Below are 27028 nucleotides of genomic sequence, written 5' to 3'. Positions count from 1 at the left end.
ACTGGTTTTATAGACGAAACGCGCGTCTGTCGTAGACTCATTTTAAGTGGTATATGGGATGAATCTCGATACGCCCCATTCTGACCTTGCGTGGACGTGTATTTATGCATCACACACAGCCAAACAGTTGCTCCTTTCGAGCATGCGTTTTAAGTCTATTGCCACGGGGGAGAAAAACCTTGGTGTACACAATAAATCAAAATGTAGGATTGTTAGGTTGCCTTAATTGTGAATTTAAAATTTTGCAAGTTAAGCACTCGCTAAAAATGAGTCTACAGTTCGTCGTTCATCGTTTGTTAGTACAAACGCTACATTTGTTTCTTACTTCAACCTGATTAAACGATGTATTTGCTTCTATGTTTGTAAAATGTCCGTTTACCAACAACATGTGCATGACTTTTTGAAAGTTCAAACAGGGCCATTAAACACTGATTAAACGATGTATGTGTTTCTACCATGGTAGCGTTTAGAAAACAACAACAAACGCCACACAACGTTTACAAAATGTTGACTAGAAAAAAATGCACTCTAAATTTTTACAAACGATTACAGATGTTCGCACTAGACTAATAACAGAAATGGATTAAGAATAAACTTCTTGCACTGTACTTTTATTTTTCTTTCGACAAAAGGAGTATAGAGACAAAATAATTTCCAGGATTCATATACATTTGTACGTCTTAAAATATTAAATGTTACGATGTTAAATATTGTCTTTCATTTATTTTAAACGTAAATATTTTGATTATTAATTACTTGTTCACGTGTGTTTTTCCATTAAGATTTAAATGTATGCACTCAGAAAAATGAACTAGATTGAGGACAAAACATTTGAATCTACCCTTAAATATCTACATGTATATTATATTCAAGGTCTTAACGTGTGTCAGCAAAGATGATAAAAGTATGTGTCCTTTACTTAAGCAAAGATTACATCTTAAGGTAAGTGTACTTTATTTTGAACGATATATTGTATGGTATGTGTCGCTTGAGGGGTTTAACAACGATTAACATATACCAAAAACATAAAACAAAATGTAAAGCAAATAAATATTTCCAATCAATTGATGTATAGGCATGCAAAATGCATAACAGTACGCGGTGTGGCAGATTTCAACCTTCGAACAATCATGGTGACATGAAGTTGGAAGATGTCATCCCGCACAAGGCCTAGGTTATCAGTTCACTGACTTGAATATATATTTATTGTATACCGGCTTGGTTTAAATCGATCTACATGTACATTAGGATTATAAGGTCAAAATAAGGAGTTGAGAAATTCCAAATGCATTTAAGTAATACACGTAACTATATATATCTAAATAAATTGTTGGTTGTTTAACGTCCAGTGGAAAATATTTCATGCATGTTCAGGACGATCTATATATCTTTAGAGCAATATTATTCATAACGGAAGCGGAGTAATTATTTCGTGTTCGCATGCAGCATCATGCCCTGACTTGATGTTTTCATTGCACTCAAACATTATGAAATCACACTCGTTCATATCAAGATAATTTTTCTGTGACCAATGTGCAGTATGTATTTAGCATAAATGTTTGAAATTTTCATTAGATTTCAAAGTTTGATACAGCTGTACTAACAATTGAATCATGAAAAAGGTGCATTTGGTAAAATAGCGATGCATACTGCGCAGTGAATTTATTTGTCTGACAGCGTGGACAACAGGCTCTATGTTTTCTGTTAAATTTTCAGGTGTTTGACACCAGATAGGTTACTTTTATGTACATACATGTACATGTATGATACACGAGACATTTTTCTCAATATTCGAATATATATATTTTATCAACGCAGGCTAAAAACAAAATAATTACAAATTCAGAGGGTGAATTAAATCTCGGAAAGTACATTGTAAGACAAACAGACGAACAAAGCCCTCTGAACGTCTTGTGGTTTTTTTTTTATATATATAAATAGGTTGCTGTCTCATTGACAAATAGCTCAAGGCTCAGCAATTTGTAACTAAACAATTACTGAAATTTAACTAATGAAGTGCTTTGGAAGAATTATCTGTATTCCTACTAAGATATTTGCCGTGTTGAAACTATTAATTATTGTAGTTTTCTAAACGTACAGCAGACAGTATTTCAGGCATATTTGTAGTAAGAAACCTTTGGTTAATTAGTTTTCTTGTAAGCAGCCGCCTTTTATCATGCTTGTGTAGAAAAATCCGAAAGTGTAAAACCACAAGCTCTGAAACATCTGTATTGAACATTATACATTACAAAAACACATATATGTAAGGTACAATAAAACCAAAAAACTTTAGAAGCGTATACCTTGATACAGTAATAGAAATTAATGGGCGTGCAAAAAAAAAATATTGTTTTTATTTAGCTTATAAATCTCCAAATAAGACGTGTGTATACAAGACACATCATCTGAACTCTGACCAATCACAGAAATATGGCCAGTCAGTCGACATCTCAAGGTATTTCTTATTCAATATTATTTTATATGTACTCAAATAATTTTTATGGAACAGTAAAATAAAAAGCAACAAAATTAGTTCATGCAAAATGATATACACGCATTTCAAGAATATAAAAAAATTGGTAAAAAAATAAAGAATAGAGGATCATAATTATAATGCTAAAATATATATAAAAAATTGTAATGATGGCTACAATAAACAAAGAATAGAAAACAAATGGACTCAAAAATACAGAATAAAGAAAGCAAGACAATCCCATTCAAACCCCAACCCCGACATCAACTTTTATTCGTATCAAAAGTCATTTAAATAATAATTAATGTACTTTAATTTATGTACAAATATTTATAAATAGTTTTTATATATATAACGTACAATATTGAAAATGAAATATCATCAATAATTTCATGTCTAATGCTTTATCAACCTAGTTTTACGGAGTTTTACGGGCTTTTACCATATATGTTTATTAAAATATTATTAGTTATGAATATTTCAAAAGTATATAAACAAAAAAGCAGTCAACAGTATCATTTTTTTTAAATTGCTATGATTTGTGACATTTAACACAAATCATGCTGACACATCACAAAATATAACATGTATAAATATAAAAGTTAAAAATAGATTCAGTCGGCAAATGTGTAATGGCTGGATACGACAACAGCAACCGTATAAAAGGTAAGCATGGTTCATACATCGGTAAAAGTTTCAAAATCTGCTTTTTAAAAATCTGCATTTTTTTCTACTAGAACATGAAACACAATATGATTCTGCCATCAAATGTCGAAATGAATAATGCTGAAACAAAATAGCCAACATGTACGTTTACATTGCTCTGAACTTAATTAACCTTCAAGTTGGATTCTATAATCAATCAAAAAGTCAACCAGAATTAACTACATTTAAATATTTACAAAAATCAAGATGGTATCAAACTCTTTAACATTCGAATATTGAATACACGTTTTTGTGATGATCTAACATTACAAATTATGCAATCTCTATAGATACGGAAACATATAAGTGACATATAATTATTTTCCCCATAGATGTTGCATTTTCTTGGAGGAGGCGATGGTAGCTAGTACATCTCCATGAAATCTTTCAGTCTGTATGTTAAGAATCAAAATTGATTGTTTTTATACGAAAAAAAGGAATTTCCACAACTTAAGTTGATAATTCGAAGATTTTAATCGATAATTCTGAGAATAGCTTCCATAATATTAAGATTTTAATCGGATTAAGGAGGAAAGGACAATTGAGGAGGAACGGACGATAACTCTGTCTGTATGGGAGATTGGTGTTTGCATTCATTTTCCCAATCATATGGATGCGATGCTTCCGGTTTTATACTTACATGATCAGCATTACGGGTGGAGCTTTTCAATTAATAATGACCAACTCTTCAAAAGCCGGTTTATAATCTTCGTGTTGTACAAGGGTTATATATAAAGTCATGCCGATTATAAGATACACAGTTTTTTTCTGTTTGAACCCGTCGAACTGAAACAATAATATTAATTATTTGGAAAACAAAAGGTCCTGGAATGGAGTATTTTTTAATCAACAGCATTGTCCTATATAAGTTATAAATAAAGTTGAATTCTTTGCTTCGCTGTTTTACGTCATGCCCACTAACAAATTGAAAACTGTACCTGTACGTCTTATTTTTAGTCCAGATTTTTAGTATTCGTATTGTTATCTTAGAAAGTTTTACTAATTAAAATACTACAATAGGTAACAATTTGACAATTTAGTAGTGTCAACCCTGTGGTTATGACCCGTGTATATAGCATATTAATCCTGAAAACAACGTTTGGTGGTGCGCCTGTCAGATGCGGAACGTACAGATAAGGTAATAGGTAACAGGTGAATATACTATTGGTATCGGTAGCGGACTCGACCCGGAACTTCTTAATTATTGGCAATATTAATTACGTGGAAAACAAAAGGGTCTGGAGTGGTGTATTTTTTTAATCTACACCTTTGTACTATATTAGTTATATAAAAAGTTGAATTCTGTGATTCGTCGTTTCTACGTGATGACGGCTGACAAATTGGACCTCGTAATTTTAGTATTATAGATAAATCTAAAAATAAACAAAAAGTGTAAAACGTTACCTGTGCCGGACGTTGTCAAAAAAAACTTCTATCGACTCTGGTCGGTCATTCGGGATTTGCAGGATCACTTGGCACATTACTTTTCAAGAGATTTTAAAGAAAATTTGAATTTACAACAGGATGGGTTGTGATAAAATAAAAATGATTGTTTTTTAATCTCATGCCAATGGAAAACTTCTTGAAGAATAAAATACAGATATTTAATAGAAACCTTCATATCGAACTAGATCTTAATGATACGACTGGTTTTTGTTTGTTGAGGAGCATAACAAAAACAACAATAAAAACCGGGCAATGAGAGTCATGCATGCACTTGTGTAATATTCTAATCAAAACATTGACGCATATGTTTCTTTCTTAATCTTCAGGCTATTCTTATGCTGAACCAGAAATCCAACAATTTGTTAAAGATTTTAGTAAACTAATACTAGATGAAGCTCTTATACCACAAACTGATCCAAATACTAAAGTTCTCAATTTTAGGCAACCATTAGACTTGCAAGTAAGTATACTAAATATAATGATTTATATGTTTGGAGGTTAAGTTTAATTTTACGATACTATGAAAGACAACAGCAAAGTTTCATGATGTTAGGAAAGGTGGCTGGTCACATTTGGGTCCTTCGAGATCTCTTTTTCATAATCGCCCTTTAAAAATGTTTTGGGCACCATGATTGGTTAATAAAATTATCTTATCTTATCTTGTTCATATGTTACGATGAAGGAGAGAAAAATGGTAAAAAAAAAGAGAATATTGGGACGCTAAATTATAAAGAATAGAGGATAATGGACAACAAAATACAAAGACTATAAAAAAAATAGATAGAAATGAAGGACCCAATCCCCTTCCTAATTCAGATCCTAATTGTAATAAAACTATGATTTCAAGGAAAAACATAACTAGAATACTACAATGTCTAGCATATATATACTTACCATTGACCATGTTTTTATACACATCTTGTAATCAATTCTTTTCGCAGAAATTTTTAGATCTGGAAATTTACGAAGAACCCGTACCACGTGAGAAATTGTTGGAACTAGGAAGGAAAGTTATAGATGGTAGTATTGTACCAGGTATGATCACCGTATATTGAACGTTCTAATGATACGTTACTTTTCATAGAATTCTATACGGGGAGATTAAGAGGGATCGTGGCAACCTTTTTTCATCGATTGGTTGATGGTTGCGCACTGTTTAGTATCAACTATTCTATAGATAATCAAGACGAGAACATATTAACGCAAGTTTTGCAAAGTGTATCGACCAGAATATAGGGTGACATGCTTACTATCGTTACAATGATTTGCCAAAAATGTAGACAGCGTACATGTAGCACACGACATCTGTCTACACCAGACATCTCGTTTAATGTCCCAGTTCCGACCAAACGTGGCAGAGTATTTATACATCCCGCTCACCCAAACGGACGCATCTCTGTGGCATGGATGACTGAGAGTCCAGATGACAACATGTTAATACCCTAGAAATATTTTGCCGTTTGTGTATATATTAAGATACATTCTTGTACGTACACAAACTGAAAAAGGGTTTTCGGATGTTTCACTCAGTGTTCCTGTTTCACCTTTTTATTTATATAGTATAGTATTGATATGTTTTTGTAGGTCATCCCCGTTTCCTCAACCAACTTTATTCTGGAGTTGATCCATACAGTTTATTTGGGGCATGGTTGACCGAAGTCCTGAATTGTAATGTGTAAGTGACTTAAAAACTAACGTAGCAAATTCTAAATTTATTTTTAAAAAGAAATGACAATTGCAACAGTAATACAATTTATTACAGAGAGTATTAAGACATATATTTTAAATATATATTTTCAGGCACACATATGAAGTGTCACCCGCCATGGTGACGCTAGAAAATTATATTTTCAAAAAGATATCATCACTAATTGGATATCTAAACGGTGAAGGAATTTTCTGTCCAGGTACTTATCTAATAAAACTATGCTATCTTATTATTTTATTATTATTACATAGCTTTTATATAGCGCCTATCTAATAACATAATACTCTAAGCGCTTAACATATAAAATTGAAGGAAAATATATATCACAATGCATACAATAATAGCAATTATATATATATATATGAACATACGAATAAAACAGAAATTAAATAGAATAATGATGTAAATTAAGAGCATTTAAAGGGGAAATATATATCACAATGAATACCATAAAAACATATTAAATATAACAGTCAATCAAAAATTAAATAAAATAATGATGAAAATTATAAGTAATGTCTTGTAGAGTTTCTTGTTTTTGGGTAAACACTCTATCATTTAAATCGGAGATACATGTGCTTTTATGTTGTGTCACCGTTGTGGGTTTTTTTCTGACGAAATCTATCTATCTTATAAGCTATCTTTCCCAAACATTCAAGTATATAAGAAATTTAATAAGGAATAGAGAATAATGGACAATACAAACAAAGAATTAAGAAAAAAATTAGAAATGAAACCCCACTAAGTGCCTCATTAGTTCTAATTGCATGGTAATTTTTCATAAACATACCTGTAATTCTGTTTTTAAAAAGTAAAATATCTTTTTATTGAAATGGTTCAATACATTATAATTTTTTTTTTATAAATAGGTAGTTCCTTCTCGAATCTTATAGCTATACATTTAGCTAGATTTAGACACAATCCCACTTTAAAGGAAAAAGGTCTGTTTTCGTGTGAACCAATGGTCATTTTAAAGTCTGAGGACGCACATTATTCTGTTGAGAAAGGTGCTAACTTTCTAGGATTTGGGACGGAAAATGTTGTCAAAGTCAAATCCGATGATAGAGGTAGAGTTATTCCGGAAGACTTAGAAAACAAGATTCAACAATGCAAACAAAAAGTAAGTATGATGCAATTAAAATATAGTAGTAAATAACACAATTAAAATTAATTCTCAAAACAACGACTTTGACAGATTGCAGATACTTTTTGGTATATCTACCAAAAAATCGAGAGAAAATTTTTCAACCCAAACAAAAACGTAATTCATGAGCAACACTACAATAAATACGTAGGGATGACTGGTATCTCGATTGTTTCAGAACTAGTATTGGAAATTTTATAAACTCTTTTATCCTGCAATTAGCCTACTAATGTACAAATAACAGGTATACGTAACAAATACGTTTATATGCATATTTCTGTTTTGAAATTAGTTCATTTTGGGGTCCTCTTCGCGGTCCGCGTTTCAACTACGTCGATTTCTTTGAGAAACCGAGACAATGATTTAGATTTTAATAACTAAATTCAAGTGTTGGGAGTTATTTCAGGATAAACACAATATATATATATATATATATATATATATATATATATATATATATATATATATATATATATATATATATATATATTACTGTAGTACGCCGCTAGATTAAAACTGACGTGGAAAGGTAACACATGCCCACCGAAAGCTCTTTTTTTGAGAGCCCAGGTGGTCGTGTGGTCTAGCGGGACGGCTGCAGTGCAGGCGATTTGGTGTCACGATATCACAGTAGCATGGGTTCGAATCCCGGCGAGGGAAGAACCAAAAATTTGCGAAAGCAAATTTACAGATCTAACATTGTTGGGTTGATGTTAAGACGAGTTGTATATATATTATGTACACAGCCATGTATCACCATCATTGATGGCGATCCGATGGATACATCTGTTGTAGGGTTGTCACTGACTCAGACGTACTTATGAATATAATTATTTTCTGTGACTGTATCTTACATTAATTTGTAGGATCCTTTACTATAGATAATTTAGCTGATCTGTAACAATAACATCTTCATGCCTTATATATCATGTACTGTAGTACGCCGCTAGATTAAAACTGACGTGGAAAGGTAACACATGCCCACCGAAAGCTCTTTTTTTGAGAGCCCAGGTGGTCGTGTGGTCTAGCGGGACGGCTGCAGTGCAGGCGATTTGGTGTCACGATATCACAGTAGCATGGGTTCGAATCCCGGCGAGGGAAGAACCAAAAATTTGCGAAAGCAAATTTACAGATCTAACATTGTTGGGTTGATGTTAAGACGAGTTGTATATATATATATATATATATATATATATATATATACATTGTCGGAAAATATAAAATATTATTTGTACTCGCTGCGAAACAGGAGAAATTTAAAGCTCGACAGAGCCTCGCTTTTTGTCCTGTTTCTAAAGCTCATACAAATAAATTTTATATTTTTCGACAACATACATATATTGTATATGTCTTGTATTGTGGTCAATATGCAACGGTTGAAGACCATTATTATTAATTTTGCTGCCCATTGGGCTATGTGACATTGATATAGGCGTGCAACTTACATTTCCTTTTTTTTCATTAATTTTGCATTACATTTACATAAGAAGCATTACTCGGGCATATTTGCCCGTTCAAATATAAATCATAATTGAAAGATTGGTTGATTGAATGAGTGTTAGTAAACTTCCACTACGGTACCACTGGGCGACCGAAGGCATTTATGGTTAGACGTTTGATATAATTATTTAAACATTATATATATATTTTTTTAGGTTATATAGATCCTTTAACACATATATACAGCTCATCAATTGCATATACAAATGACTTTCTTTTGAAGATAACTAAATTTGCTTGTATTTCAGAAATGTGCTCCTATCATGTTTATGGCATCTTGTGGGACAACGGTGTTAGGTTCGTTTGATGATCTTGAGGCTATTGCTGATATTTGTCAACGGAATAACGTCTGGATGCACGTCGATGTACGTATTGTTTTGAATAAGAATAATATTTTGGCAATAGAAACAAATATGATATTTTCGTCTCATTAGTTTATGCATGCAAACATCCCAAGGGGTGACTTGCTATCTCAATCTTTTACCCGACAAACGACATTTATTCGAATATTCAATGTATACAACAGTTCGTGAAGCATGTATTTAAAAAAGAAATGCAAATCTATTGACACGTAAATATGCATCACCTGTGTTTTAAAAAGAAGGTCTATTCAAATGATTTAGCACAAACATATAAACTATGCATACGTCTCAAAGGCAGTTGGTCATGATTGAATTGTACCCCTGAAAATGGCACAGTTTAATAAATTGCTAACACATTCATGAAAGGGAATGGGATTGTAGTTACGATGTGAGGAACATATCCGATATCATTTGTGAAACGATTATTCCATAACGGTCAACCAACTCGTGATAGCGTCCGTAAATTAATAGATCAAAGTACGGTCTTCATCACGGAGCCTTGACTCACACCAACAGCAAACTATTCAGGGCCCCAAAACATGTAATTATTTCAAACGTACTTTTTCTTTCTTTTAAATATTGTTCATGTTATTTTTAGGCAGCATGGGGAGGTGGTGTCATGTTGTCTGATAAATTGAAGTATCTTACAAAGGGCATTGAAAGGTTGGTATATAACTACTATACATCTTATATTCAAGTTTTAAGTTGCAAAATATAATACATATATTAGGTCATTAGTTTTCTCGTTTGAATTGTTTTATGTTGTTATTTCGGGACCTTTCATAGCTGACTATGTGGTATGGGCTTTGCTCATTGTTGAAGACCGTACGGTGATATATAGTTGTTAATTTTTGTGTCATTTTGGTCTCTTGTAGAGAGTTGTCTATTAATACTTTGCACATTAAACTATTAAAATTGTTTTTATTGCGAATGATTGTAATGTTAATTTTATATTGTAGGTCAGATTCTGTAGCATGGAATATACACAAAATGTCTGGGGCAGGTATCCAGTGTTCCGCTTTTGTTGTTAAGGAAAAGGTTATAACAATTAATTAATGTATATTTTAAGGTAATATGATTTTTCTTTGATAGACGGCACACGTCTCTTCAAATCTCCAATTGTTTTTATGCATTTGACCCTCAAATATATTTTCTTCCGACAAACAAACTGTACACTTTGACGGTCGATACCGATTTTTTTTCCCAATACTGGCAGCGTACTTAATTGGTCTCAGTATTTTTCACTACACACATAACCTTTATGTCTAATATTTGGATTAATGATGATACATCTAGACTGATGAAATAGTATGTATACATTTTGTGTTTTTAAAAAGACCCATTGGTGGCATTCGTTATTTTGTAGAGCTGCCTATATTGTATTAAATCATTATTTGCTCCTTGCTGAAGGCCATGTATATGTTTATATTTTCGTCCTTTGGTCATTGGAAAATAAACGGACGCATAAGATCAAAGATGTCTACAATGAGTTAAATTGGTTCAAATATAATCTATATTTTACAGGGATTTTTGGAAAAGTGTAATGCATATAGAGCAGAGTATCTGTTTCAACCAGACAAAATTTACGACACTTCTTTTGATATAGGTAAATATCTTTTTGATATAGGTAATATCTTTTTGATATAATTGATAAGGCGTGTTGTATTAAACATGTTCAAACATAAAGTTACAGTAAAGTTTTGATGCAAAAATATATTAAAGTGATATTGTTCCCTTCAAACGGCAAGATTATCGTAAAAAAATTATCCTGTTTTGAAAACTAAAACTGTATTCTTCAAACGAAGATTATATCAAAACTTTCGAAATCACTGTTATGAATTTAATTAAAATGATACAAATATTCATTTCTTGTAAATACAATAATAATTCGGTATGTTATAGATAGTTGCTCTAAATATCAGATTATCAGTGATCCCTCTGTATTTAATTAGGGGACAGAACAATCCAGTGTGGTCGTAAAAATGATGTCCTTAAACTGTGGTTGATGTGGAAAGGTCGTGGTGATAAAGCTATGGGCGCTAGGATAGAGAAAGCATTTGATCTAGCAGCGTAAGTAAAACATATGGTTATTAATAACCTTCATTTTTTTTTTATGAATGAGAATTGGAATTATGAGGGGAAAAAATACAGAGATGGTCGTAGTAAGTTATTAAGTTTGTTTTTCATGACAACAAGTTAGAGAATGAGAAATATGTATAGTTTTAAGGGAAGTTTTCGTTAGAAAATGGAAAAGTTTAAATTGACAATTGTGATTATTTCTATTTTTCAAACGTTTAAAAGGAATTATGCAGTCTGTTTATATTTGAATTTTGCAGTTACCTAACAGAAAAACTAAAATCAACAGAAGGATTTCGATTAGTTTTACCGGAGGTATGAAACATATATTATTAATAAGATACAATATAAAATAATTTATTTTATAAATCATGACAGTAAAGAAGTACTGATGATAAAAGTTTTGACTTACACCTCATTAGGAGATGCGTCGACTTTTTTGTGTGTGAATAAACTGCTATTTAAAACGCATGTTCGTGTTACCACATATAATGAAGGAACAATAATACCACATTTTGCCTTGAATTTGTATGAAATATTTGCCACTGGGTGTTTAGCAAAGCAGAACCGATCAACATATTCACAATTAAAGGAAGAAGTTTAATATAATTAGCTACATTTGTATCATAACACGAGTCAAAATATCTACTCCAACAGGACGTACTTAAAGTTTTCGGTGAACTTTAATGCTACCAAAAAAACCTCTAGTGTCAATTGACTAAAACATGGCCTAGTAAACTCAATCTAGTATTTATTTTTAAGTGACAACGTTCAATAAAGTAAGGAGGTTCCGTAATACAAACGATTGATATTGATGACCCTCTCATTACTAGTTAGCCCAAAACTCGTCTTTTATATTTCAAATAATAGTCTACGCACATTAATATTTAAGTCTATTTTTACGTAAATTTTAATTTTCAGTTCCAATGTACCAACATTTCATTTTGGTATATTCCACCACGCCTCCGAGGTAAACAAGAAACCGCAGAATGGTGGGAGGAAGTCGGAAAGGTAGATTACACGTAATGTTAATAAGTTTTATACTTTTAAATCCACGGATGGCTTAGGACATATGCGTTTTTATAACTTATCCTGCAATTAGCCATCTATTGTACAAATAGCAGGTATACAAATATTTTTTTGTTTTATTTGTACTTGTACAAAATAATTATTTGTACTTTACTTGTACACATAAAGTCTCCTGTTACCCCACAATATTTCTGTTTCCTAACCAGTTCATTTTGGGGTCCTCTTCATCTATGTTGATTTCTTTGAGAAATTAGAGACGATCATGAATGATATTAGATTTTGATAACTAAATTTTCAAGTGTCGGGAGTAATTTCAGGACAAACACAATATTGTCGGAAAATATCAAATTTATTTGTACTCGCTAGGAAACAGCTTTTGGTCCTGTTTCTAAAGCTCATACAAGTAAATGTGATATTTTCCTACAACATACATATATTGTATATGTACAAAGCATGCTCCAAATGTGTCACCAATATTTGAAAAGTCTTATAACTATTTTTTTGTGTAGAGACAAATTAAAGAATGTACATTAAACATGGAGTGCATTTCTTTCTTACACAAACGATACCAGCGGTTCAGCGAACACACGCTTAGACCATTTTTTTCTAACATACGTTTGCAAAGTTTGCATGCATGAACGTTGACAAAATATACACTCGCTACAAATGCGTCTACAGTTTGTCGTTCGACGTTTGTTTGTACACAATACTCTGAAATTTCTTTCTAACTTTAATATCAATTATCTTTTCATATTTTTCTCACTTAAAAAAAGAGATTGGTTCTAACAAAGAAAAAGAGGTATAAATCTGATTGTTATAACTCAAAACAATGTCAACAGTTACTCAAATAGGTATTTTATTATGCACTCCTTTCTTTCAGTGAAGCTATTTTACATTCACCAGATGACGACGAAGAACTGACAATAAAGTTAAATATAAACAGTAGTCATGTGTGTCTACAAACATCTTCTTTGTTGACATCTCTTAAAATTCAAACCAATTGCAGAATCACTAGTCATTACTTTTTAAAATGGCCATATGTATGCTTAACATTATTAATTTATATATTTATTCTAATTATTTTATAGGTAGCTCCAGCTATAAAGGGTCGGATGATGCTTAAAGGTTCCATAATGATCAGTTATCAACCTTTATCTTCTAAGGGATTGGTCAACTTCTTCAGAGTCATTATAGCAAATCCTGTGTGTGAAAGATCTGATATGGATTTCATTGTTGACGAGATTATAAATCTTGGACAAGATTTGTAAAATATTTTTATTAAAATGATTATTTATACAGATTACATCTTCAGACTTTTATTTAAAACAAATCGATAATGTGTTGATAAAATAAAATATTATTCAACTGGCCATGCAGGACGTAGATGTTCTTAACAAGTTCACATCCATTTTGATATGCGAAATAAATCTTATGACGTTCATGGCATGACTTAAATTTTATGAATTTCAAGGCTTGTTTAAAATCTTGTACATAAAGTTATCTGATAGATAAATCACAGTCAACTAATTTTATCCTTTTTTGTGTAATCTATTTTGAACAACTGCAACATTTTCATGAGGCATATGCGATTCCTTTCGAGACCATGTTAAATATTTTATGAGTCGAATGGTGTTTTTTTTCTCTCTGAAGACTATAACCCCTTCTCAAAATTGTACATACAAGAACGAACATTCAGAAATCAGCCAGTAAAGTAACTAATGATTAAATAAATTTCAAGTTTTGTAGATTAAAGATATTTTATTAGTATGCTAAGAAGTAAGTCCTTGATAGATAAGACACAATACGCTTTGTTTCGTGTGGTGATAAAACAGCTGCAGTATATTCTGGATTTATCGTTATTAGTGAAGCTCTAACTGAAAGAAATGAAAGCCAAATACCTATAAAAGTCAAATGCATCCAAGGTCAAATTTTCCTGAACCTTCAAGTTAGTTTCTAATCAATTTCTACATATATAAAAAGACTTTTTTATATTTGACAAATAAGGTTCTTCTGTTACTTCTCTTGAACAGGTGACAAACGTTTTGTCATGACTTCAATAAATAATTGTATGGAGATGATGAGGTGAAAGTCAATCTAATTAAAAACCGATCTCTCATCGCTCCTGTTTCTGATATGTCGCGACGCGACATATCAGAAACAGGAGCGATGAGAGATCGGTTTTTAATTAGATTGGGTGAAAGTAAGCGAATCATTATGTATTTAAGGTCGCCGTCTTTAACTCCAGACCTGCTTATTGTATATGTACCTTTCCTAAGTCAAGAGGCTGTAGTTCAATAATTGTTTGGTTGTTGTCTGTCATATTTGTTTTTATTTTTTGTATCGTACATAAATAAGTCAGTTGTTTTCATTTTCAGTTAATTTGTATGTTGTCATGGCAGGGGCTTACATAGCTTACTATACGGTAGGACCTTTGCATATTGTTGAATGATATACCGTAACCTAATGTGTTTTTGTTTTTGTACATGAACTCGTCATAGATACAAGGACTGAAAGTGTGTACGCCAGATGCGCGTTCGTCTACAAAAGACTTATCAGTGACGCTCGTACAAGTACCAAAACAAGTTACATCCTCGTCCTTTGAGCTCCCATTGATAGTTCGGATCACTATTGTCATTATATCATTTCCCCTAATATTCATATCAATTTTCTTATATGAACGAATATATATTTGGTGGTGAAGATGCAAACAGAAAATGTAGGTTAAAGTCAATGGTACAAGCAGGATTCAATTTGTATTATACAGTGTTCACTCGGCTGAACAATTTGTCATGCTCTATTTCCTCCGAATTCATATGTGTTTATGATACAGACTGCAGTGTTGCATTTGGTATAAAAAATGCATTTAAAGTGAATTTAGTCGATGTTTACAATTCGTTACGGTAAATTTATGAATGTGTAATGGCCGAATCCGACAACAGCAACTGCCTCAAAGGTAAGATTAAATGAAATATAACCATTATTTTTAAGAATTGTTTTACCTACATCTTTGATAATTGTATTGGAAATTCTGTTTGAAATCATTATAAAATTATTAACGTGGTATCAACTTGAAATAAGAAGTTTGAAATTTGGCTTGAGCATTCATGGAAAACTCTCCGGACATAGGGCACACGCTTTTTCATACCTTTAGTTGCGTTATTTTTATTATTTCTGTTTTGCACAACTAGGGGCGTGCTACCAGGGAGATTTACGCCAGTCGCGCTTTTCGTTTTTAAAATAACTTATCAGTAACGCTCGAATTAAAAAAAATAAAAGGGTATATTAAGTACGAAGTTGAAGAGTTCTGAAGACTGGGATTTTTTTTGAAAAAAATATATTATGATCCCCAATTTGATTATAAAAATATTCTGGTCAATTAGTTCTTAAAGAATATTCTGAATCCATATTTTTCTCATACCTTATAGTGATAAATTTAGAAAAAAAATAGTTTTTTGATAGCGTCGAAAAACTAGATAAATATTTTTTTTTTTTTTGCCTTAGAAAAACCTATAAACCCCCCTTTCCCCCTTTGAAGTTAAATGGTTGCTCCACAAATATATTCTAGCAGACATTTACTCACACTCTGTAGCCCAATTAAAAATAATAGAGATGGGGTTTTATTTTTCTAAATAGTTTGTTAAATACTGATGCTAGACACATAAAACGTGATAAAGATCACAGTAGAAAGTTAGTAATCACCGCAAAATTGAACACAGAATAAATTAGTGCTAATATTATAGAAATTTTAAACATTTTGTTGATCGACACGGATGATATTATAATATTTAATATGCAGCTTTACCACAGATTTTATTTAAACAGTTCAATCAGTTAAATTTTCAAGTTATATGCTAAGTGACTAACCTATATAGCGTGTGAAGTATTATGACGGCTTCATCATGCGATTAACAGTTGTATATCATATAATCATCTGAGCATTCACACGAAAGTGCATTACCCAAATGGCGTGAAGCAATTGACATTACAATGAGAAATAGTAATATCAAGGTCCATTGGTTTACATCATGCAAGGACAGGAATTTCATGTACCATGTACGCATTAATTTTTTTTTCAAATAAATAAAAATCCAGGCCTGGAACTCGTATGTGCACTACAGTAATGTTTAAACAAGTACAATTCAGAAACCTTTAATATTATTTTCTATCAGAAATTAAGAAATTTATAGTAGTACGTAGAATACCAGATGAAACTTTAATAAAACAAAACTTCTTTGTTAAATTTTTGTTTGGTGATGTAACATTTTATTTTTTATAGTTATTAATAAGCCCCCAGTGGTGAATGGGGTATAGAAATATGACAACAACAAACAAGTCTTCATCCAAACAGCAATAAATCCCTTGCCAATGTTGGACGTTTGATTTGATGTACAAGTACGCTGCCACGTCCCGTCAGAACGGGGATGCTAAATCTGGGAGATTCACTTGTTGTCGAGTATCGAGTTGCGAGTTAAGAAAATCGAGTTGCAAGTTAAGAAAGTCGAGTTGCGAGTTACAAAAGTCGAGTTGCGAGTTACGAAAGTCGAGTTGCGAGTTACAAAAGTCGAGTTGCGAGTTACAAAAGTCGAGTTGCGAGTTACAAAAGTCGAGTTGCGAGTTACAAAAGTCGAGTTGCGAGTTAAGAAAGTCGAGTTGCGAGTTACGAAAGTCGAGTTGCGAGTTACGAAAGTCGAGTTGCGAGTTACAAAAGTCGAGTTGCGAGTTACAAAAGTCGAGTTGCGAGTTAAGAAAGTCGAGTTGCGAGTTACGAAAGTCGAGTTGCGAGTTACAAAAGTCGAGTTGCGAGTTACAAAAGTCGAGTTGCGAGTTACGAAAGTCGAGTTGCGAGTTACGAAAGTCGAGTTGCGAGTTACAAAAGTTGAGTTGCGAGTTAAGAAAATCGAGTTGCGAGTTAAGAAAGTCGAGTTGCGAGTTACAAAAGTCGAATTGTGTAAAAATGTGGAAACTAAAATATTTCAATTTTTTGGTGTAACTGATAACATTTCGGAATGATGATTTCTTATAGAATTGTATATAGTGTTGTTGATTATTTTTGTGGTTTGGACTCTATCTGAGTCTCTTGTAAAAATAAAATGGACTAGATAATCACTACGTTTAGTATTTTCTGAAGAAGCAGATAGCCTTTTGAAATACAGCAGATGGCTTGCATTTTAATTATTTTTAAATTTCATACATAGCACCGTCGTATTAAACGTAAAGGGACATAGCAACTAAACTATATTTCATATATGTAAAAAAAAAAACTTCTGCAGATTTCGTTTAAAGTGGGCTTTTTGGGGCAGCTGCGGAGCCGGGCAATATTCGTTAGGGACCGCAAAATTTATTGTTTGTCAGTGACACTCAAAATTGAGGATGTTAAAATTATATATGTCTTATGCATTGGCTAGAAATGAAGGGGATATGATGGGCGTGAATAAAACCAGTTTAAACACGACGCTTTTTTGTGTCTGACCAATTTCAGGAACCTTTAGCCTTTGTTGCTCTTGTATACATTTTAATTTTGGTTCATCTTTATATTTAGCAGCATAGAATGGCGTCTACATTCTTTATCTATCTATATTGTGTTTTGGGCCTGCTCAGGGCTCCCTCTAGGTGTGTGATTTTTAGCTGTGTTAATTTGTAGACCTAATGACCTTTGGTTGAATTGTATATTTTGATTTGGTTGCTGTCTTTTTGACTCATTCCCCATTTTTATTCTTTATTTTATAAATGTAGCTGTCAAAGATACTATTGTAAAAACTATATTTGCGCCATTTACAGGTAAGATTCAATTGGAAAGTATAAAATGATTATTGCTACATCGTGATTTCATACGTATTTTTTTAAAGTCAGTGGCAGATCCAGAAATTTCATAAGTGGGGGCCCACTGACTGACCTAAGAGGGGGCCCGCTCCAGTCACGCTTCAGTGATTCCCTATATAAGCCAACACTTTTTTTTCCCAAAAAGGGGGCCCCTGGCCCCGCCCCCTCCTAAATCCGCCTCTGAAAGTATTGGGTAACTTATTAAACTGAGTCACTTAGGTTTAAACTTGAGTTATATAGACGTGTTCACATGTTTGATATTGTCAATTATAAGTTATTTTAAACTTAATTAAATTAAACATCAACCCAACAATGTTAGATCTGTAAATTTGCTTTCGCAAATTTTTGGTTCTTCCCTCGCCGGGATTCGAACCCATGCTACTGTGATATCGTGACACCAAATCGCCTGCACTATATATATATGTTATAGAGTAAAATTACTTGGATTGTAAGATGATGAAGTTCGCAATTTGAATATTGCTTATAGTGATTTTTTGTCTCTCCCTTTCCATTCTTAAAAAGTCAATATACATTTTAAACCTAGATACTTATAATTGTAAACACATTCTATTATATCTTTTTCGCAATACAAATATTCTTTTAAAATTTTTCCAGGTTTGTTAAACATATTAACTTTGGTTTTAGATAGAGTGACCTCTAAACACTCGTGTTTGAAAGACTTGCTTTGGAACTAAACAAAAAATAACAAGATCCTCTGCATACATGAGGCACTCAATTTTGCGGTCATTTATATCAACAGCATCTAGGGTTTCATTTAATGCATCCGGTTAAATTCTTTTATAAAAATCTTAAAAAGGTTGGGATTCAAAATATCCCCTTCGTTTACTTCAATTTGGGAATACAAATTAGAAGTAAGCACATTATCTATTTTCGCACATAATTCACTTTTATTATACATATCTGTCACGATTGCATGGAAATTACTACCTATGTTTGGCGGCAAAAACACACGTTTTTCAAAACGATGGATGTAATAATGAAAACGGAAAATATCGATCTTCAATCGGATTTAAAAAGTCTATATATATATCGATGTAGTTTTAAAAAGATTAATCTTATTTGAATCGATCTTTTTTCAAGGTTTAAATGTTTAGATCGATCGCTTTTGTCAGGTGAATGTTAATATATATTCAGATATGAAAATAAATCTGTGCATGTTCGGCGTGTTTAAAAATGATGGATGGAATACGAAAAGTAAACATAGATTCGGCTATTTTTTTTATTATCTTCTAAATCAATAAGTTCTATTTGTTTGCTGCAAATCCTCATCTTCAAACGCATTGGCCGTTCGTTATTTAGCGATAGATATATAGTTTACACACATATCTTTGTTTAATGACTTGTGATGTACGATCCAAAATAATGATTAATAAGTCCATACGAAATTCCAATGAGCAAACTATTTTCTCAATGATTTTGCAATGTGTTATAGTTTGCGCGAGATGCAGAATTTCCTTTACTATTCTATTTTTAGGATTATTTGTTTACGAAAGGTAATTTATGGTCAGATCGGTTTTTTTGTTGTTGTAGTGTAAACGCATTGAATTAAATAAGATCAATCTCGTCCATTAAGGATACATTGTTTTTTTTTAAATGCTTCCAGAACTTAACTTATATTAGACTCTAATAAATAAGTATCACATAAACTGTTTCAAATCCCACAATCACGGGAATAACTAAGTTCAGGTGCATGCATGTTTTGTTTATCAAATGTGAATCAAACCTGAAAATTCGGTGTAAACAATATTTTTTTAACTCGCAACTCGACTTTCTTAACTCGCAACTCGACTTTTGTAACTCGCATCTCGACTTTTGTAACTCGCAACTCGACTTTCTTAACTCGCAACTCGACTTTCTTAACTCGCAACTCGACTTTTGTAACTCGCAACTCGACTTTCGTAACTCGCAACTCGACTTTCCTAACTCGCAACTCGACTTTCCTAACTCGCAACTCGACTTTCGTAACTCGCAACTCGACTTTTGTAACTCGCAACTCGACTTTCGTAACTCGCAACTCGACTTTCCTAACTCGCAACTCGACTTTCGTAACTCGCAACTCGACTTTCGTAACTCGCAACTCGACTTTTGTAACTCGCAACTCGACTTTCGTAACTCGCAACTCGACTTTCCTAACTCGCAACTCGACTTTCGTAACTCGCAACTCGACTTTCGTAACTCGCAACTCGACTTTCGTAACTCGCAACTCGACTTTCGTAACTCGCAACTCGACTTTTGTAACTCGCAACTCGACTTTCGTAACTCGCAACTCGACTTTTGTAACTCGCAACTCGACATTTGTAACTCGAAACTCGACTTGCTTAACTCGCAACTCGACTTTCTTAACTCGCAACTTGCAACTCGACGATAAGAAACCCTCTAAATCTGGGGCTTCGTTTAGAGAGTGCCACGTTGTCTGCCCGTTAAAAACCTAGCAACAACTCTAAAATAGTCCGCGTGTGGCCTGTTGCAAAACAATATTACAGTCCTTATCAAATTTACCCTCATTTTCCAGTAGCAGTATAAATTCTCAGACCGTATCCCGACAGCCTATATTACAGGACCTACAACAAAAATGTACATATAGTACTTATTGTTAATTTGCTCTAATCTGTCATGAAATATTTGCCACTTGACGTTAAACATCAAACAATCAATCAATAAAGTTAGAATGATTCTGGAGAGTATTAGATTTGTATTTTATATATATTGCTATTTCTCATTTTCACTGGACAAGTAGGTAAATAGAATCAATGAGATAAACTACATGTACCGATGTCACTTACTTATAGAATTTCAAAGTGTACATGTAATGTGTACTGTGTATCGTACCAGAGTTTTCTCCTTGATACTGGAAGATGGGTCCGTGTATATCTGCGTCCATTCGTTTTTCGTTTTGAAATATCAAAAACAAAAAACGAAAAACGAAAGTGTTTTCATTTTTCATTTTGATTTCATAAAAAACAAAATGAAAAACGAAAGTGTTTTCATTTTTCGTTTTTGATTTCTTAAAAATTTAAAATGAAAAACAAAAGTGTTTTCGTTTTTCGTTTTTGATTTCACAAACAAAAAACGAAAAACAATGGTATTTTCATTTTTCAATTTTGATTTCTCAAAAAACTAAAATCGAAAATTGAAAGTGTTAACGAAAGTGTATTTATGTTATCTTTCCAACACAGTTTAATTGTCATTCAAAAAATGACAATGTTGTCATTTGTCATTCATTTAAAGGTCGTTATTTAAAGTATACATGCACAGCGGTTGTCAGATCAATACTACTTTAATCGAAGATAATGTCGACGGATGCAAAAGTCTTTATCAATCTAAATAATAAGGGTGAGTGATCTTTACTTTTAAGTTTAGAGAGGTTAATCTAAGATGATAATATTGTAGCGTAACTAGCCTCTTTTACAAATAAAGCAAACTATTTATTGTTGGCGAGTGAAGGGCTCAAGGACTCCAGAAGAACTGGAAAAAAATGATACAAAATCTTTCACACCCTTTCTTCATCTAAAGCGCAAGTTTTAATTTATCTATTTTATTATGTTCTGGTCTCGGAGCAAAATATATAGATACAGTGTAAGACTTTTAGTATTTACCTATGTATGAACAATATCAAAAGACATATGTAGGATGATGAACAAAATAATGTAATCCACAAAGTCAAGTGTGTGGCTATTGTCACTGGTATTAAAGAGATAATAGTAACTGCAATTACGATTATCCCAATATGGCGACGGTAGATATAGGTAAAATCTTTACACTCGTTTTTCTTAAATGTAGCATGTTTTTGTCAATAGTTACTCAGCTGCAAGGTTTATCTATACCATTACATCATATTTGAATCGTAACGGTGCACTGGAATTGTCTAAGAGCTGTGAAAATAGCCGTTGAAAAATTCGGGATGATAATCGTAACTCTATGGTATTTTTCTTCTTTGATAATCGTAATTTTCTTTATATGATAATAGTAACTGAAACATAATAAATGTGTCTTTCAGCATTTCAATGGTATTTTGTGTGTTAAAAATGTAAATGCCCAGTTAAACGATGACATTAACGCATATAAAAATAAATGAAGAAACTTACAGGTTAATATCTAGGATAAATTTACCTATATATCTCTAATTGATGAGAAAAAGGATGGATTAGCTATATCCCATATTCCATAAGTGCAATCCTTTCAATTCATTGCTCAAAATGAAAGTCACGTATACCACATTTTCATATGTCAAAAAAGATATATGCCTGTTTCATTGATTTAAGGAAGGCATTTTATACTATTAATAGAGATGCCCTCTTTTACAAATTGTCTTATTACAACATAGATGGTCCCTTTTTTTAGTATAATGAAAGATATGTATAAAGAGGTTTTGTAATTGGTAAAGATCTCGGAAGGTATCACTGATTTTTTAAATTCCTCAGTTGGGGTAAAACAAGGGTGTATTTTAAGCCCTACATTATTTTCTTTATATATTAATGATTTACCATCTATTTTTGACTCAACATGTGAACCACCCAAGTTAAATGATAATGATATATCATATCTGTTATACGCTGATGATTTAGTTCTTATCAATAAATTCAGCCGTCCATATTTTTCCTTTGGATTCACTTTTTTCTATTTTATACTGATATATGATTTTAAAAATTAAATTCAAATGTTTTGATCAAATTCCCATGTATTTTAGGACGTTTCTTTAAACAGTGTGGATGGTAAAGGATCTAGAATAGTTACCAGTTTATTGTTACTATTGTTTATTGTCACTTTTGTTTTTTGTTACTTTTGTTTATTGTTACTTTTGTTTATTGTTACTTTTATTTTTTGTTTTTATTAGCCTTCCTATAGTCTTACGAAGCATTTGACAGACGAAAAAAAACACAAATATGTATATTGATAAATTACATCAAAGGGCCAAACATGTAGATTATCACAGTCGGAACTGGTTTAATTACAAAGATTTTTATAGATTTTAAAACAAATATTTTGTGCTTCAGAAAAATGCATGAAAATTAGGAAAGGCTAATTTATGTTTTCATTTAATAGAAAAGTACTAATTATATGGCAAATATGCAAATACAAAAATGTTCCTTGTTTAGTACCTTCAATATTTTTCTCTACAATATCTTCCATGCATATGTATGCAGCATACTTTTCATATACCGAATATTTATGAATCTTTAATAAGTTTGTTTCTAATTTTGCGGAATATGCGTTATTTTATTCTCATCTTTGCAGTCATTCTTTGAATAAGTATTTCTTGTAAGAAAATTTAAAGCTACATCAATTTCATTTTTTGATTTTCGGGCTTTTGGCCAAACTATAAAAGAACACAAATCCATGTTTGTCAATGAACTCCACGTTACTTAATTTCATAATACACAAAGAATCCCATTTAGGGCCAAACATTCTCTAGTCTTATATAGCATTAAATGTTTTAAGGATGTCATATTATCATAATTCAAAATTGAATTTGTGTTGTTTATAGTTTATATCTGAGATACTGAAATTTCAGTGACAGTCATGAAGTAGCTAATATGAATAAAAAGATGTGGTATGTTTGCCAATGAGACAACTTTCCACAAGAGACCAACATGACTCAGAAATTAACAAATATAGGTCACCGTACGGTCTTCAACAATGAACAAAGCCCATACCGCATAGTCAGCTATAAAAGAAATGACACTGTAAAACACTTTTCAAAGTTATCCCTTGTTCATCATAACTTTTAAGTTGTGATATCATCCATGAAAAATGATCGAAGTGACATGAAAACTGTAGCCAATAATTTCTCGTCAAACGGTTTTTGACGAATACTAAATGTCTTTCCTACTTCGTTATGGCATAATAGGGTATGTTCTAGAATTAAATCAGCAGTGGCTTCCCGGGGGCAGAAATAGCACATATAACCACCTACAATAAAATAATTTAAACAATATTAACTATATTTACTATTTACTTCAGGATAAATTATTTTTTGTTTACTGTCTTAATCAGAAATCTGATGTAAGGTGACACATGCGTGTCGCCTGACAATTATTGTCATGTATCATAATTTCCATCGCTCATTCACATATTTTGTAGCATACCTAGTTTAATAAATTTCTGTATATTAACAAAGTTCGTGTTTTCCCATTTCCAAATTTCTTGAAGCTTGTTCATACTTCCAATTTTATAATATACTAGTATGTAGCTGTTTTCATAAGAACAATTAATTATATATGCATAAAAAGAAATGTCATAAGATGTTGGGACGTTTCGTAAATAATTCATCGCCATAATTCCATAATATGCTATCAGATATACGTTTTTAGTGTCAATATCAATAAAACAGTTTCCAGTTACGATTATCGTTTTTATTTTTAAATACCATAATTACGATTATCTTTTTTCCGAGTTACGATTATCATCCCGAATTTTTCAACGGCTATTTTCAAAGCGCTTAGACAATTCCAGTGCACCGTTACGATTCAAATATGATGAAATGGTATAGATAAACCTTGCAGCTGAGTAACTATTGACAAAAACATGCTACAATTAAGAAAAATGAGTGTAAAGATTTTACCTATATCTACCGTCGCCATATTGGGATAATCGTAATTGCAGTTACGATTATCTCTTTAATACCAGTGATTGTTAGTTTAAACATATTTATTAATAGTGGATTGGAAATTTTCTCACCGGAACGGGGATCGAACCAGGAACTTATGTTTTTGTATAGTCCGATGCACTAACCTATGTTACTTTTGTATAATGAGGATCAATGGTCTAGTTCCTCGTTGAAGACCCTCCAGCTACTTTCAAGATGAAGAACAGGCATAAAAGCCCTGTTCATTAATAATTTGTATTTTTGCTATATATTGTGTGCGATTTTGTCCCGTGTACATTTACTCCACATCTCTTTATTTTCTATTTCGGACCTGGACACGGCCCAATGCTAGTTTAGACCTGCAATGTTAAAGGTCATATGTTTTTTTTTTAATTATTTGATGCCGTGGGATTGGGATTTTTAGCTTTAATGTAAACCATGTCAGGTTTTTAACTTGTATTTACAGCAAAGATAGCCAGTTTTGTGTTCTGTAATATACTGTAACAGTTTAATTTTACTTGTCCGGTCGCATCGGAACTTCTCAAAACATCTTCCGAACAATATCTGGACGTCGGTTTCGTGGGCATGTACAATTGCTAAACCACACATGAACGTTCTTTAGTCTTCGTAGATCTATTCCAACTTCAGGGGCGGATTTAGGGGGGCCCAGGGGGCCCGGGCCCCCCTTTTTGGGAAAAAAATTGGTTGCTTATATAGGGAATCACTGAAGCGTGACTGGAGCGGGCCCCCTCTTAAGTCAGTCAGTGGGCCCCCACTTATGAAAATTTCTGCATCCGCCACTGAACTTGAAGTCTTTTTGAGTCTACGACAAGCAGAATATGATATTTTATACCATTAAATATTGAAGCCATAGTCATGAAGATCGATTACTTGATTGATGTTCCGTTAACGTAGCCGCAGAACAAAAACGCTACTTTTGAATATTTCTACAATTTTAATTAGTTTTCCACTCACAAACACAATAATATTTTCAACATTTATTAAAATAATTTTTTTTTACACTTTTTACACTTTTATGTTGTTTTAAAATATCAATTTGACTTGAATTTGGGATCCCGCTAACATGTTTAACCCCGCCACATTCAAAATGTATGTGTCTGTCCTAAGTCAGGAGCCTGTAATTCAGTGGTTGTCGTTTGTTTATGTGTTACATTTTTGTTTTTCGTTCAATTTTTGTGCATACAAAGTTAGTTTTCTTGTTTGAATTGTTTTACATTGTCATTTCGGGGCCTTTTATATCTGACTATGCGGTATGGGCTTTGCTCATTGTTGAAGGTCGTACGATGACCTATAGTTGATAATTTCTGTGTTATGTTGGTCTCTTGTGGAGTGTTGTCTCATTGACAATCATACCACATCTTCTTTTTTATATTTATATGAGTATATTAAATAAACATGTATATACCAAGCTAAGTCAGTTTATATCTTGTTTTTCGTCTGACTATACTAAAGGCGAGGAGAGCTACTTGATAGATCAGGTTGAGTGATAAGCTGTCTATATAAAGTAATGGGACAATGCATGGCATGAAGACATCACCAAATCACCGTATGCAATACTCAAAAAGACATCCAGAGCTTACCATATAGTCACCAACTACCCACCAACAGGTCGTGAGCTTTGGTTGGCTCTTAACTCAAATCCAAGAGCACAGCAAAATGTCAAAATATTCTATTCAAACTGGGTGACCTGGGAGAAAAACATTAAAATTTTCCAAAGAAACACACACACACCTCAACTTTTAATAAGGAGATTTGGTATTAATACAAATGAGTCGACTATCCAACAAAGTTCAAATGTAGTGGATGTAAGCAATTATATATAGGCAACCATATAATCTTCAACAATGAGAAAAACATACGGTATTGTCGGCTACAATAGTCCATGAATTGAAAAATATGAAACAGTTCAATTGAGAAAAATAACAGCCTATATATATAGCTATTTTAAAACAACATGAATTACGAAAAACACATATAAAAGACATCAACAAACGAAAATCATTGAACTACATGCTCCTGAGTTGGAGCAGGCACATACAATATATTGTGGCGTTTAACATGCTTGTAAACAGCCAGGACAGTTTTGTTACAGCACAGCATAAGAACAAACTATACAAATCAGTGGAAAAGGGCTTAA

General features: G+C 32.4%; 2 protein-coding genes across 3 annotated transcripts in view; both read left to right on the top strand.

Annotated features, from left to right (window-relative positions):
• Nucleotides 1-824: 824 nt before the first annotated feature.
• On the top strand, nucleotides 825-13743 carry LOC139491191 (cysteine sulfinic acid decarboxylase-like). 2 transcript variants are annotated; one of them, XM_071278666.1, is made up of 15 exons: nucleotides 825-942; nucleotides 2362-2455; nucleotides 4951-5084; nucleotides 5566-5659; nucleotides 6209-6299; nucleotides 6425-6531; nucleotides 7202-7452; nucleotides 9225-9341; nucleotides 9937-10001; nucleotides 10298-10376; nucleotides 10863-10944; nucleotides 11291-11408; nucleotides 11675-11729; nucleotides 12336-12425; nucleotides 13532-13743. In XM_071278666.1, exons 2-15 carry the CDS (start codon nucleotides 2431-2433, stop codon nucleotides 13709-13711), a joined length of 1488 nt encoding a protein of 495 aa, XP_071134767.1. In that variant the 5' UTR covers nucleotides 825-942; nucleotides 2362-2430; the 3' UTR covers nucleotides 13712-13743. The 2 variants fall into 2 exon arrangements, with proteins under 2 accessions (XP_071134767.1, XP_071134766.1); XM_071278665.1 differs by lacking the exons at nucleotides 825-942; nucleotides 2362-2455 and adding an exon at nucleotides 3029-3139.
• Nucleotides 13744-15232: 1489 nt separating this feature from the next.
• LOC139492772 (cysteine sulfinic acid decarboxylase-like) overlaps nucleotides 15233-27028 on the top strand; it is a 36269-nt gene continuing 24473 nt past the window's right edge. The window contains exon 1 of the mRNA XM_071280923.1: nucleotides 15233-15396. Within this exon, the coding sequence (XP_071137024.1) occupies nucleotides 15363-15396 (34 nt within the window). The 5' untranslated portion in view covers nucleotides 15233-15362. The remainder of the gene's footprint in view (nucleotides 15397-27028) is intronic.

This window comes from Mytilus edulis, chromosome 10, assembly GCF_963676685.1.
Source record: "Mytilus edulis chromosome 10, xbMytEdul2.2, whole genome shotgun sequence".
Classification (NCBI taxonomy): Eukaryota; Metazoa; Mollusca; class Bivalvia; order Mytilida; family Mytilidae; genus Mytilus; species Mytilus edulis.
The sequence above is the reverse complement of the archived record's forward strand: the minus strand, read 5'-3'. Positions and strand labels throughout refer to the sequence as shown.